We start from the raw sequence: 14,337 nt of genomic DNA, 5'->3' as shown, positions 1-14,337 counted from the left end.
AGCAAATGTCCTGGCTGGGTTACTAGCTAAGACACTGTATAATAATATGCCATATAATCATGCTTTGCTTTTCACACAAAATCTTGGTTTGCTGTGACACTAACATTTGCTTTCAGCAGGCCATCAACTCAGATGGACCACCACCACTCCCGGCAAAAACATACATGACAATGACACCTGGACCAGGTGGCAGCACAAATAATGGACCGTCAAATGTACCACCACCTCTGCCTCAACGGTTGCCTAGTAATGCATCTTATTCTTATGTCATGCCTGATATGGAGGCAAGACCTCCTCCTCCTCTTCCACCACATCCAGTTGGTAATGGTCAGTAGATAGCTAGGTAGGCTTTGCTATGTGTGGTATTGCTGTGCACTAACTCACTGTATAATGTGTATGGAAAATATTGTTGCAAAACTGCTTTTAGAATGTGCGGTATATTATACGCAAACCTGTTTGAAATGATAACTTCTAAGAATATATTTGTGCATAATGGTGTGTGTGTGCCACGGGGTGTGCAATTTGTATGTGAGTAGAGGGGGTGAGTGGGTGTATTTTGAAAACACCGGCATTAGAGGACACACATAAGAACTCTCTCTGTAACTGTGGATATGCAGGAACTGTGGATGCTCTGATTACTTGATTGCTGTTTCTAGATCTAAGAATGCATTATATCGCTCATTCTACAAAATCCGGTGCCAATCCACTATAAAAATTGAAAAAATAAAAGTTGTTCAAAAAGACCTGCTTTTTGTGTTTTTTAAGAGTAAATGTATCACTACTTTCAGATGTAAAAAATTGCCAACACCACTTGCATATTTTTTCTTTCAGGTAGTCATGATGTTTTTTAACACTAAAACTCAATGTAATGTGAGCTACGTTACCGACTACAAAATGGGCTGGTTTTACTCAATCCAAGGTCATAAAAAGCAAATTAAAGATCACTTAAGTGAAATGTAAAACAGATTTCACCATTTCATAGAAGTTTTGAAGATGCGTAAATGAGTGTGTAACATAGCTCACAGTAACGTAGTTCACTGGTTTTTAATGTTTTTAATGTGATTTGTGAACGTTAGAACGTTAGAACGTTATGTTGGTTAATTCTAATATAAATGGGGTTCGACCACTGGTAGCTTTCACATATTATTAGGAAGTACATGTAATACAAGTGCATACTATAGAATCCTGGTAATGTAGCTCACCAATCTTAACATGGTCGGTCGAAATTTCAATGTTTACAACATTTCTATGCCAAAAATGCTACAGCGTCACGATTTTTACTGTGACTTTTAAAAACCTATGAGTGTTTCCTTTCAAAAACCGCAAATTACATTGATACCTCTGTTTTACTTCTTTCCAATAACGTGTGTTAAAAAGGGGTAACGTAGCTCACAGCATTTTGGTGGAAAGTGCAATTTATTTTAGAATTACACAAAGACGTTTTAATCACTAAAAAATAATGTTGATAAACAATATGATGGTGCGTTATCTAATTAAAAAGCAACAAATATGTAGCCTTGATTCAAGGCTTCGTCCTTTCTTTGACTCTAAACATTTTCTAAGTCAGAAAAATGCTCCATAAGTTCATAGACCCTGTATTGAATTTTTTAAGGCAGAAAATGAGTTGGAGTAGGCTAATCATGATAATCTAGAAAATTAGTCAATTGTAACATAGACCCTGGAAGATCTTCCAGGGTCTATGATTGCAAAAACAGGCAGAAAATTAGTCTCCGCCGAAGTTGGGCCGTAATACCAGAAAAATAGTCGGGAGGAGAGTCTAGGCAAAAATCAAATAGTGCCGTAGGCACGCATGTCATTGGCGATTCCCTTACTCGTACACGGCCGCAGTACCACTGTCACTATGTCTCAAGCCAGCGTGCCGAAGGCACGCTACGTGAGTGTCCGTGCCGAAGGCACGGACACTCACTCGATTGAATTTTTTAAGGCAGAAAATTAGTTGGAGTAGGCTAATCATGATAATCTAGAAAATTAGTCAATTGTAACATAGACCCTGGAAGATCTTCCAGGGTCTATGATTGCAAAAACAGGCAGAAAATTAGTCTCCGCCGAAGTTGGGACGTAATACCAGAAAAATAGTCGGGAGGAGAGTCTAGGCAAAAATCAAATAGTGCCGTCGGCACGCATGTCATTGGCGATTCCCTTACTCGTTACGTACGGCCGCAGTACCACTGTCACTATGTCTCAAGCCAGCGTGCCGATGGCACGCTACGTGAGTGTCCGTGCCGAAGGCACGGACACTCACAATGAGGCCGCTCGACAAAGTGTTTGTGGACCAAAATCATGATAGCTCTGGTTTGTAACATAACACTGACCCTGGGGTTTGGCATTAAAGTGTGAGTATACATTATCTTAACTAATTAGGAAGTCGCGTGGCTAAGATTAGTGAGTGGATATAAATAGAGAGGACCGCCTGGATGAGTATGGGAATAGTATATTGTGGATGTGCTTAGGCCTATAGTATTTTGATAACTTTGGGGAGGGGGAGGGGACACCCTAAAGACTTGGACAAGTCTACAAATATGTAAAGAAATCGCATTTGTTCAAAGAAAATATTCAGGGTTAGATGTGACACTTGAGCAGTGGAAAGGCATTTTTAGCGTTTTTTTAGCCTTTGCAAGGGTTAATCAGGCTGAAGAAAGCTTTTAAAGTATGGAAAACTATATATGTCCGTGTAGATCTCGCTGAGTTCTACCAGAAAAACAACATATGTGATGCCCTAAATGCTCGACAAAGTGTTTGTGGACCAAAGAATGGAAAAAAGGCTATTGGCACCAGATTTTGTAGAATGAGCGATATAGCTCTGGCCAGCAACTCTGCACTACATTGTACATCCACAGTAAGGCAAAAACATCTCAAAATGTGTGTCCACAGTTTGATTGTACAAACTCAGTCATGTGGTTTGGTGTCCTCGGTTGCAAGTGTATACACATAGGAGTAGGGTGTGGGTGTGGGGGTGCCTGCATGTTGGTAAGGTGCATCAATTTAGATCATATTCCTGATGTTCAGATATTCTTCACAGTTAAATTACCCGTGTGAATGACTTTCAATTACCGGTACTTGTTTTACTGTTTTACATAGACCTATGTATGTAGAATACAAGAAATGTCAAATGAGAATACTCACAAGCTTAAACATTCATTTGAGACTAAAATAAAATTTGTCACATCTACATGGGATATTCCAGTTGACATTCATACACCCCCTAAGGAATACATACATGTCCTTAATCTCCCACACAGGTAGTGTGAATTTCAAATGGGATTACCTGAATAGGTGACTCTAATTGGAATTAACACTCCCTTTGTGGGAGGCTAAGTCATGTCTGCCAGAAAATGTGGAGTATGATCCATTGTAGATTGAGTTGGACACTGATCAGCAACATGTTGATATACATTGGGGATTTGAAATATGATAAATGCTGACGCCAAAAAGATCTGGATGACAGCTCAAGAGCTTTTAAGTTTTTAAGCTTTTAAAAAACAAAATAAAAAATTACAAAAAATCACACAAGTATATCAGATTTTTAATTTTCATCAGACCAGAGACAAAAAAATTCTTGGACATAACATGTATTATTAACGTAACATATGGAGCTTTTCACACAAGAGTCAAATTGTAAAGGACCCATTTTATTTAGAAAATCAAGTCCCTCAATGTACCCCCAGGTAAGGGTAGATAATACATGTGCCATCTGTTTTACTTGACAGTTAGCCTTTATGAGGTCATTTAACCAAAGAGGAAGACAAAATTATAGAGTAATTGTTACAAATGATACCATCAGGTATCTAGCTATGACATAAGTTGGCAGTAGTAAAGACAATATCTGTAACTTGACTTTGTATGTAGGTTGAGAGTCTTATTAGTTAATCAATCCTAATTTGAAGTACCCCACATGGTTGATTGATATGATTTGTGTGTTAATGGAATGGGCTCTTCCATTTAAAATTCACACTACCCTGTGGAAGATTTTGGAAATATCTACCACAGGGGAGGGTGAGTATGAATTTTAAATGGAATTTGCACATTAGGCAGCTCTATTTGAATTTCATACACCCTCTGAGAAAGATTCAACCGGCAGTTTCCACAGAGGGAGGATAAGTAACAAAAAGAGTTGATTAATGTGCCAATTCCATTTGAAATGCACACTCCCCATGATATTTCCAACATCTTTACAACATAACTCAAGAACCACAGGACCTACAAAAGTATATCTGTTATATTTGAATTCTTCTACACGCTGGCTATGAAATGATCAATGCAATTTTTGCCAATGTGCACTATCATTCGCAAGATGCTGGGAACTACCAAATTGCAACAGTTTAAAATAGTTGCTAACCTAAACTATTCTATCTTTATAGATGATTTAGTTTGCAAGATGATACATGTACTTGCTACCATTTTCTGTATTAACCCTTGGCCTTTAACCTTTTTTGACAGCCCATTGGCAGTGCTAGTGGCAACATCAGACGTTCATCAGCGGTGAGAAGCAAGAAGTATAATCCAGAAGATAGAAAGTCTTGGAGGGATAGTCATACTGAATCTACTGATCTCTAACCAATCATGCTAGTCATGTTGTGTCATGTGACTAACTAGTTAGCCAATCATGTTATTGGCATTGCGTCATATGACCAATAATGGAAACAACCAACCACCAACCATGATACAGATGTTGTTTTATGTGACCAAATAGTTAGCCAATCATGTTATTGATATTATGTCATGTGACCAATCATGGAAACAACTTGTGCACCATGTGAATAACAAATTTGTACAAATCATGTAAATACACAGTGCGTGTAATGGTGAGTTCAAGCAATAAGGACATGAACCAGATCAAGGAATGAATTAGGCAAGAAGAGGATACCTTGTCTATGCAGATAAATATACTATGTACATAATTTTGCATCATCTTATTAGATGGCCTATTGAAGGATTTTGAATGTTAGTTTCCTTCAAAATGCTGTATATATAAATATATTCTGAACAATTGGTATTCATATCTAATGCAATAGAAATATATTTTGTCATGCAGAATTCTTTACTGTACAAAAAAAGGTTGTATTTTCGTAACTTGAAGAATAGAAACATATCAATAGCAATGATAGCAATATGTAATTCAAATTTATTGTATTCTTAATTCAAAATTTGAATGAGGAAGTGAAACATGCTTGTTTGATATTTAAATATGATAGGCATCATTGTAAACTCATCATCATATGTGAATTACAGGCTTATATACTTGTGCACCAAATTTGTCCATAGGCCTACTGATGTTCTTATGCACATGTTTCCCTATATCCCAGCAAGCAGTGTTGTGTATAGATGTGAAGTTAGTACATGTTATACCTTTGAAACAAGACAAAAAACATGGTATAATAAAAACACCAGCTTAAGGGATGGGGTATGAACGTTTGGACAGTATTTATTGTGGGACATTTGAGCACATCAGACATATCGAATTGCATTCTGAATACGAAGAATGTCCTTCTGATATCAAATAATTTTGATTTTTTAAATTCGCAATGTAATACACATTTTATGGCAAACGATTCAAAATTTATATTTTTGATATTTAACAGTACTCAAAGTAAAATTTATAAATCTGATGATTTATACTTAAAGTGTATGTAGGTGGGATGAAAAGCCGATGATCAATTGAAAATTTTGACCTTTCGTATTGAAGATATGGATTTTTGTCCCCAAAACACCCAAAAAAATTAGGTCTTTTGGGGAAAAAATCCATATCTTCAATATGAAAGGTCAAAATTTTCAATTGATCGTCAGCTTTTCCTCCCAGCTACATAACACTTTAAGAATATATCATTAGATTTATAAAATTTACTTCATGGACTGTTATATATCAAAAATGTGAAAAATATCAAATTTTAATAATTTGTCATAAAATTTGTATTATATCGTGAATTTCAAAAATGAAAATTATTTGATATCAGAAAGACATTCTTCAGATTCAGAATGCAATTCGATATGTCTGATGTGCTCTCATGTCCCACAAAAAATACTGTCTAAACGCTCATTCCAGATCCCTTAAAGGGTTCTAATTTTTTTCATGGGGACTGTGCAAGTCATCAAAACAGGGTTCCTCTTCTTTTGCTTTCAATCTTTCAAGCCAAGATGCTTTTTAAAGCCAACTCTTTATGTATCTGTTTCAAATTCTCATAAAACAACATTGTCACAAATTAAGAGACTCAAAATTATATTTTTCATGTATTTTATTTTTAAACAGCACATGTTTCCCTATATCCCAGCAAGCAGTGTTGTGTATAGATGTGAAGTTAGTACATGTTATACCTATGAAACAAGACAAAAAACATGGTATAGTAAAAACACCAGCTTAAGGGATGGGGTATGAACGTTTGGACAGTATTTATTGTGGGACATTTGAGCACATCAGACATATCGAATTGCATTCTGAATACAAAGAATGTCCTTCTGATATCAAATAATTTTGATTTTTTAAAATTCGCAATTTAAGACACATTTTATGGCAAACGATTCAAAATTTATATTTTTGATATTTAACAGTACTCAAAGTAAAATTTATAAATCTGATGATTTATACTTAAAGTGTATGTAGGTGGGATGAAAAGCCGACGATCAATTGAAAATTTTGACCTTTCGTATTGAAGATATGGATTTTTGTCCCCAAAACACCCAAAAAAATTAACAGTAACATGAATATAGGCAAAGTTACATGTGTGTGACTTATTTACATTCCATTTACAGATCCCATTCAACTTTAATGATAGCCAGAAGGAAAACAACAAAGATTTATCTTTTGTAATGCCTATAAATAGTTATATATTTTGGTATGTACTGGTTTCAGTAATTCTTTCAGCAGGGTTTATTCGAAATCGCAATGCAGTGTTTCAAAACAAAGTGTCTTTCATGTATGTATAATAAGTTTCATACTTACTCATGACATAGAATTTGCAGTCAGAAGAGTTAAAATGCACTTTCTACCTACCTCAGAGTATCTTGTATGCTTTCATTCAATGTTTTAACATAAACCAAAGTGAAGGGTCTCCAGCTGGTTTGTGGAAAAAGTAGTGGTATATTTTGTTCAAATTAATGTAGCTGATTATTGCATGATAAAGTGCAGCAGTATTTTGTATAAATATTTCAGTGTTCCTTTAATATATGAAATTAATCCAGGGAAAAGTTTATATACAGAAAGTAATGAAGTATTTCCTGGTTGTATCAGTTATGCTTTTAATGTGGAATTGTATACTTGTAGTTACTGTAATGGTTATTGTTGTAATGTTGGGTAAGGCGGAGAGAGGGGCAATGCAATTTCAAGTTATTAAAGCATGAGTTTTACACATGTTTCTGAAGAAGATATTTAAAGCTTTCAGAAACTGAAAACCCCATGTTGATACGACTTTTCTTTGTGAAGTTACGTCAATTTATCAATCGCTGAAAACAATATAAAACAAAAGAATTTTAACACTTTCTTTGTCAATATCTCATAATCAATATTAGCGACATCCGACTCATTTCCCTTGATCGTGTCACATATAATGAATGTGCTGGTTTATTGGGATAGTAGTCCTGTATATTATGTGTGATGCAATCACAAGTTATTGCAGCACATGATGGCATGTGATCAAGCAAAATTAGTCTGATGTTGACTCAAATTTCACATTTTTTTATTTCTAATATTAGTTATTTTTTAGCTTGATTTCACTTTAAAAAAAAAAGCATCTGCTACCTTTTGTTAGAAAGTTACTCAAAATGTAAAGTCATCAAAAAAATGTGTTTACATAAAAAGTACTCCCATAGAGACGAATCCAACGAGCCATTGATGGTCAGAATTCATTCGACTATAATTTGGGACCCATCCGCACGAAACTGATGTTATGACTGTCCGATTGGGTGGATAAAACCACTGAAAAAATTGATCTTGTAGTGGAAACGTTCATCATTCTTTTGTATGTGTTGATGGAATGCAGTTTAAATCCCCACCAAGGCTGCATCATTTCAGGTGGGATGGAACCCAGCAATGTTTGCCATTGAGGTGAAATTGGATTCTTTTTTTTGCAAATTTTTGCAAACTAGAATTTTTATCTTGAGACACATTTTGCTTGATCACATCACATATTGAAATATAATGAATTCACATGTTTATTAGCATGGTAGCCATCAGTGTTTGTTCCCTCTAAGGATTGTGATTGTAGTCCAATTTGATCATTTATTGAGTTTTGGGGTCCAAAAAAATCAATAAATGGTGCAATTGGACTGAAAATCTCTTTTTCCCTTTTCTTCCTGCGAGGTGCTGCACCTATTCTATGCAAATTTTTGCAAGTCCTGCATCAATCATGCACCATGTAAAAAGTGGGAACACTGGTAGCCATGTATATTTGTGACCCACTTTAACAATACCAGTAACAAGTTGCATTTTCGACATTTCATGATGTTGATATAAATGTAAGCACTAGACAGTAAGCTTTAAAATAATACCAAAATCATATAAATAGCATCAATACTTTTCAAAATATGTATAATTTTGTAAATAATACATTTATATTTTTGCCTAATTGCTATTCTGAGAAATGGGCCAATTAGTGTTCTGCTTTACACATGATTGAATAGGGATTATCATAGTTCAACAGTTAATTATTGTTTAAATAAACCTTTTTTTAATGAGAACTTACAAAGATTTCAACATAGTCCCACAGTCAGATACCATGAAATTAAGAATTTGAAAATTTCAATATTTTTATGGGAATGTCTTCTTTACATGTCTGGCGACTTGTTCCGGGTTTTGTTGGAGTGGTCAGAATTTATGTTTTGTGTGATGCAATGACATGTATAGCAGCACATATAATGAAATACAATGAATGTATTTATTTATTAGGATATATAGTACTAAATTAATGTATATCATGTGATGCAGCAGCAATTTAATATTGCTCTTGTGTTTTTTCTTGTGCCTTAAATATTACTTATTAAATGATGTAGCCTAGTTCATTAAATGTTATGTAACCATGTGATGTATATCGTCTTTAGCCCGGATATGTGGGTGCTGGATACTACTGATATCTGTTAGTCTAGACCTTTTTAAAAAACCTTGTTTAAAAACACTCACCAGTACACCATATTGATGAGTTTGTATATAACAGATGACAAAGTGAATTTAATGTATATTACCGTAAAAACTGGATAGTTGGCATATGTGCTTACTATTGAGCCCTTTTAAAACATGCAAACATTAAGAGACCCATCCACAAAAGTGTAAAGGGTTTGGAGCAAATCATCAATACACGTAGTTATATACAAACAAGTAAACCTGCAAATGTGTGTCTCAAACCCATTAGCTCAGATGGTAAAGCGCCAGACTTGGGTACAATTTCATGTTTTCAGAAGCGCTCGATAGTAAGCACATATATGCTAACTATTGAGTTTTTACGGTATTACTAAAATTGCTATGTGACATATAGGGGCAACCTTTGATATTTTTTTTATCCAGATGGGGTGGGAAATGGCCAGAAATAGCAAAGTCTAGTGCTGGTCACTGTATAGACTTCTTTTTGTCCCACTTTACCTGAAAATCAAACAGTGACCAGCACTAGGACTTTGCTAATGCCCAGGGTTTCGTCACAACTGTAGCCACCACAGCAACAACATGCATCTTACTAGTGCCCTAAATAAATTTGTGATTTATGCTGTATTCAGATACATAATTATCGGTAATAAAAGATTTAGGGGAATTGGGCAACATTCAGGTTGCTGCCAGGCCACATGACTGCCCGTAGTTTGCTCTAACATTGCAATCTGAGGGAAATGAGCCCCTATTTACCATCAAAATGCCCCTGAACATGTTTAAAACAAAACTGTCAACAGGTTACATTAGGAGGTTTTGCTTTAAACATGTTCAGGGGCCAATGACACATAGGAGGTTTATCCTGCCCAATTACGAAATACATACATACTGAAAAGGAAATTCTCTAAGAGACAGTGTTCTCCCTTAGAATGAACTGGACTGTCTACATGTCTTGATATCCATCTCTAACTCTACCATATCATGCATATCACAATCATAAGTATACTGATGGCTGGTGCATTTCACTTGCACTCAGTAATGCATACATTATTTTATATCAATTTGCTCGGTTATATTTAGTGTGTGATTACGTATTTAGCACTGATAAAAGTATATATTGTTATCCAAGCATTAGATCAGTGAAGTTCCTTCTTGTCCACTGGCACCATACCAAAATACTGTTTTCATGAACTTTGCTGTGCTGAAGTGGGCTTTTTCTCTCCGCATTTGCTCAGTAATGGCATACTAGGCCTACTGGCAGTATACTGAGTGACAGGTTGTTGCTGTGGGGGTAGGGGCTTTTTCTCTCAGCTTTAGATCCGTGCAGATCTGTTACAGTAAACTGGCAATATACCAAGTGAAACATGTCCCTTGCCAGATGCCTGCTAAATGAAATGCCCCCATATCCTGTTATGTCTCAGCTGGGATTGCTGTGATAAAATATCACTATCTCATATGGCAAAGTTCAATATCTTCTGTATATCAGTAAGATTATGATAATTGAACTCATGATGTTGATATGAGGTTATGTTCTCAATTCATAGAGGTCATTCCATGTCACAGTGTGTGCATATATAGAATGATGAACTTTGTCCTTGGGAGATTCTGATGTGTCATATCATATATATCAAACTAACTTATGGATACATTATGTTTGACAGTAGAACCCTTTGGTGTAACTTTAGGGCTTTTTTGTCAAAACTTCAAACAACTGAGGATGGAAGTTACGAGGTACTAAGTGAAATGAAATGCCTATTTCCTGTTTTGTCTTAGCATTGGAAACTTTCATTGTTTTGAATTGTGTACTGTCAAATGATATTTAGTTGTACTGTTAAATGACATTTAGAGTAAATACATTATGAGAGCCTGGCAAAATATTGTTATTTTGACATATGTATAACTTAAGGTCATGCTGCCAAAAAGTTGTGAAGCATGAATTAACCACTGCGGTGTATGTCTGTGCAAAGTTTATACCCAGGATATACCACTGCAACCATTTGCATAAAAAAAGCAAAATGTATGGAGAAAAATAGCCATTTTCATAGGGTATTTGCGCTGGAAAATGGCCAATTAGCCAGGGAAAAAATTGCACGGAAAATTGTAAATGTCACGAGGAATTGTGTGGAAAATGGCTTATTGCATAGGTATTTGCGCTTAATTAATTTTGACGACATCACAGGTTTGAAGGAACAGATAGCAGACAGACAGAGGCTGTTCCATCTATTGCACATACCCACCTCTGTTAACAGCATTTATGTTATTGTTTAACAAGTGTGCTCCTTTTTGAATTTACACATACGATATAATCATGTATGTAATTGGCAGTGGCACCCCCAATAATTGTAAGGGAATAATTTCACTAATTATGAGTTGAGCAAAATCAGTACCAGCTGAATGGAAAGTAAACTATTATAACATACAGGGTCGAGATTCTGTTTTGCAGAGTATTACAAATTCACAAGTCAAAACAAATAAATCAATCACAATAGCAGGAAATAGATATATTTTCCTGAGCAAAATGGTCATTTTATTAAACAAATTAGATAATAATAGCCGCAGTTAGTGTATATTACAAAAGCTGCAATAAATGTGAAGAGTAGAATATAGTTTTACTTAAAATGTAAAATTATGTTACATATACTACATATAGATAATGTGATGTTCCATTCCATGGTTTTTGCCTGCGGTATGATATGATTCATCAATGTAAGGATAAGGTGAATCAATATTTTTAAGGGGGTGGATGGGGAGTTCCATAAGGCAACATAAACATTCCACGTGTGAGGAGAAGCATAGATTTTACTCTGTCCCAGTCACCCCCCCCCCCCACTCCCACCCACATCCCTCCCTTGGCACAGTTGTTCAATTAATAGTGTATGATTTTAATGTTTAGAAAGTTAGAAAATGTCAGAAAAGCCAAGTAGCCACTGTCTTAACACTGGACTATTCCAGTTGGGATTCATACACCCCTTATGGAAGACATGACTTTAATCTTTTACGCAAGGAGTGTGAATTTCAAATGGGGTAATCTGAATGGGTGACTACATTTGAAATCTACACCGATTGTGTGAAAGATAAAGATCGTGTCTTCCACTCTGGGTGTATGGATTTCAACTGGAATAGCCCAAGGTTCATAGAGTTAATCAATCCCAATTTAGGCTCTTACCAGGGAAAAAGGAACAGGATCATTAGAGCACGTGTTTAAATAGATCAATTAGTTGAATTCAAACGGCAGTGTGCCAAGGCCAATTGACATTTGAATGGCACACATTGTGCCAAAAGTAATTAGAAAGCAATTAATTGTATATATTCAGGGATTTGATTAAGGAATTAATTATATATATAACAACATGTTGATAGCAGGTGGATCACTACATTTTCTTGGTCCTTTGCATGTACTGAATAATAGGTAATTAGGGAGTTTATTTTTAACGAAAATATAGACTGTTGTTCAGTGCTGGGTGTTACATTTACAACCAGCGCATCATGTCAATATGCATTAGGTGTCACTGTAGCTGGAATTAGGGATGTAAATCTTCTGGAAATTTCTGGAATACCTGAAATGGGGTCATAAAAGAAAACATTAAGGAAATTTTTTAATTATTCGTCTTTTAACACTGCCAAAGCCTATTCCCCAAACAAGCTCAAGCAAGTCATATTTCCTATCAGAATGGCAACTCTTTTTAGTAATGCCTGCCTGACTGGGAAGTACTAAAGTACATCACAATATGTGACCATCCACCACGAAGTGGTAGTAAAGTCGGCTCTAGATCATTTTCGGTTTATTGCAGATTTTGAAAGAATGCACTTTCAGCTTCAAAATGACACCTCAACCAGCTTCATCGGACATCTGGAAGTGAAGTTATGGTTCATCAAAGGTCAAATTCCTAATATACTTTACATAGAAATCCATATACTGTTTTTGATTGTATCTCAAAATGGAAAATGCCGACTTTACGACCAGTTTGTGGTGGATGGGCACATACTGTATGAGCAGCTGTGAATACTAAAATTCAAAGTATAGGCTGGTATATATTAGTTGTGCTTGAGCAAACTTTTGTGTTAGTGTTCCATAGGAATGTACATAATGTAGTGCACTGGATATTCATTTGAATGTCTGGGCCATGCAATGCAATCATATTGTAGTATAGTAGCCAAAAAATGTATTGGGTCATAATTTGATATGGATAGGCAATGAACATTTTGGATACAAGGTTATGTTCAACTGCAAAGTTTGTTTTTGCTATAATGAACTTGTTGTAAATCATTTAAGCTAGTAATGCAGGCATTACAATGTATATGCTATAGATTGATAAGATTTCAGATGTAAAATGTATAATCTATCCAAAGGCTGCAGGAAATATTTGATAAAAATGGCAAAATGCTGAATATAATTATGTACATATCAAGGCAGTTTTGTGCATATCAAACTAAAAAATACACAGCAGTTATAGTTTGTATAATGCTGCGATGTCTTTTTGAAAAGGATAATATGAATGCAAAATAATTAACCTATAATGCAATAGTTTCACACAAAAATAACTGATTTTAGTTTTCACCATCAGGTATGTCCCAGTTATTAGCTCATTGCGTAACGCAATGAACTATAGGCATGATCCGGATTTCTGTATGTTTTTTTCTTTCTCTTGCTACATCGTTTGAGCAATGGATCTGGTAATTTGAGGGAGCGATCTTTGCATGATCGTTCATGATTGTTACTTATTTAGGTTGGAAAATTCGGACGGAAAGTGTCATTTTTAGAGCATTTTGTTACGAAATTTTTTTCCAAATTTCATGGAATAGTCTCCTATGCAGACTGTTTGTGGTGCTTTTCATATTACAAACACTGTACAAACTCCTTGATCTGGCGATTTTGTAAAAGAGATGTTGAATTTTGTTCCTTCAATGTTTGCTTTTCAGGGTTGCTTTGCCTTACATTGGCAAGTCCATAGATATTGCACCAAGGCCAACTAATAACTCAATGGTGCTACTATGTGCTAATAATGTGTATTGTTTCCAATTGGGAGATTTTTGGGGGACCAGTAAACAACTATAAAGGCTTAGCAGTCATAAAATACTGAGTAAATAAACTGAGAGCTAATTAAATACACTTAATTAGGTCAGGCAAACATGTTTTGAAAGTTGTAATGATATCAAGAAGGTCGTATCTGCAATAGCTACCCTATAGACATTTGACCATTTCTGCATTCTATATTGTACATAATCTTAAAAATAAAGCACTTGACAGCTATTGC

At 35.3% G+C, this 14,337-nt stretch overlaps 1 protein-coding gene across 1 annotated transcript in view; it reads left to right on the top strand.

The window, feature by feature from the left end:
• The window catches only part of LOC140171444 (myosin-IIIb-like), a 70,716-nt gene extending 66,167 nt beyond the window's left edge, over positions 1-4,549 (top strand). The window contains 2 exon segments of the mRNA XM_072194705.1: positions 117-343; positions 4,459-4,549. Coding sequence (XP_072050806.1) covers positions 117-335 — 219 coding nt within the window. The 3' untranslated portion in view covers positions 336-343; positions 4,459-4,549.
• Positions 4,550-14,337: the final 9,788 nt, after the last annotated feature.

This window comes from Amphiura filiformis, chromosome 15 (assembly GCF_039555335.1).
Source record: "Amphiura filiformis chromosome 15, Afil_fr2py, whole genome shotgun sequence".
NCBI classification, from domain to species: Eukaryota; Metazoa; Echinodermata; class Ophiuroidea; order Amphilepidida; family Amphiuridae; genus Amphiura; species Amphiura filiformis.
This window is presented reverse-complemented; position numbering and strand designations above follow the sequence as displayed.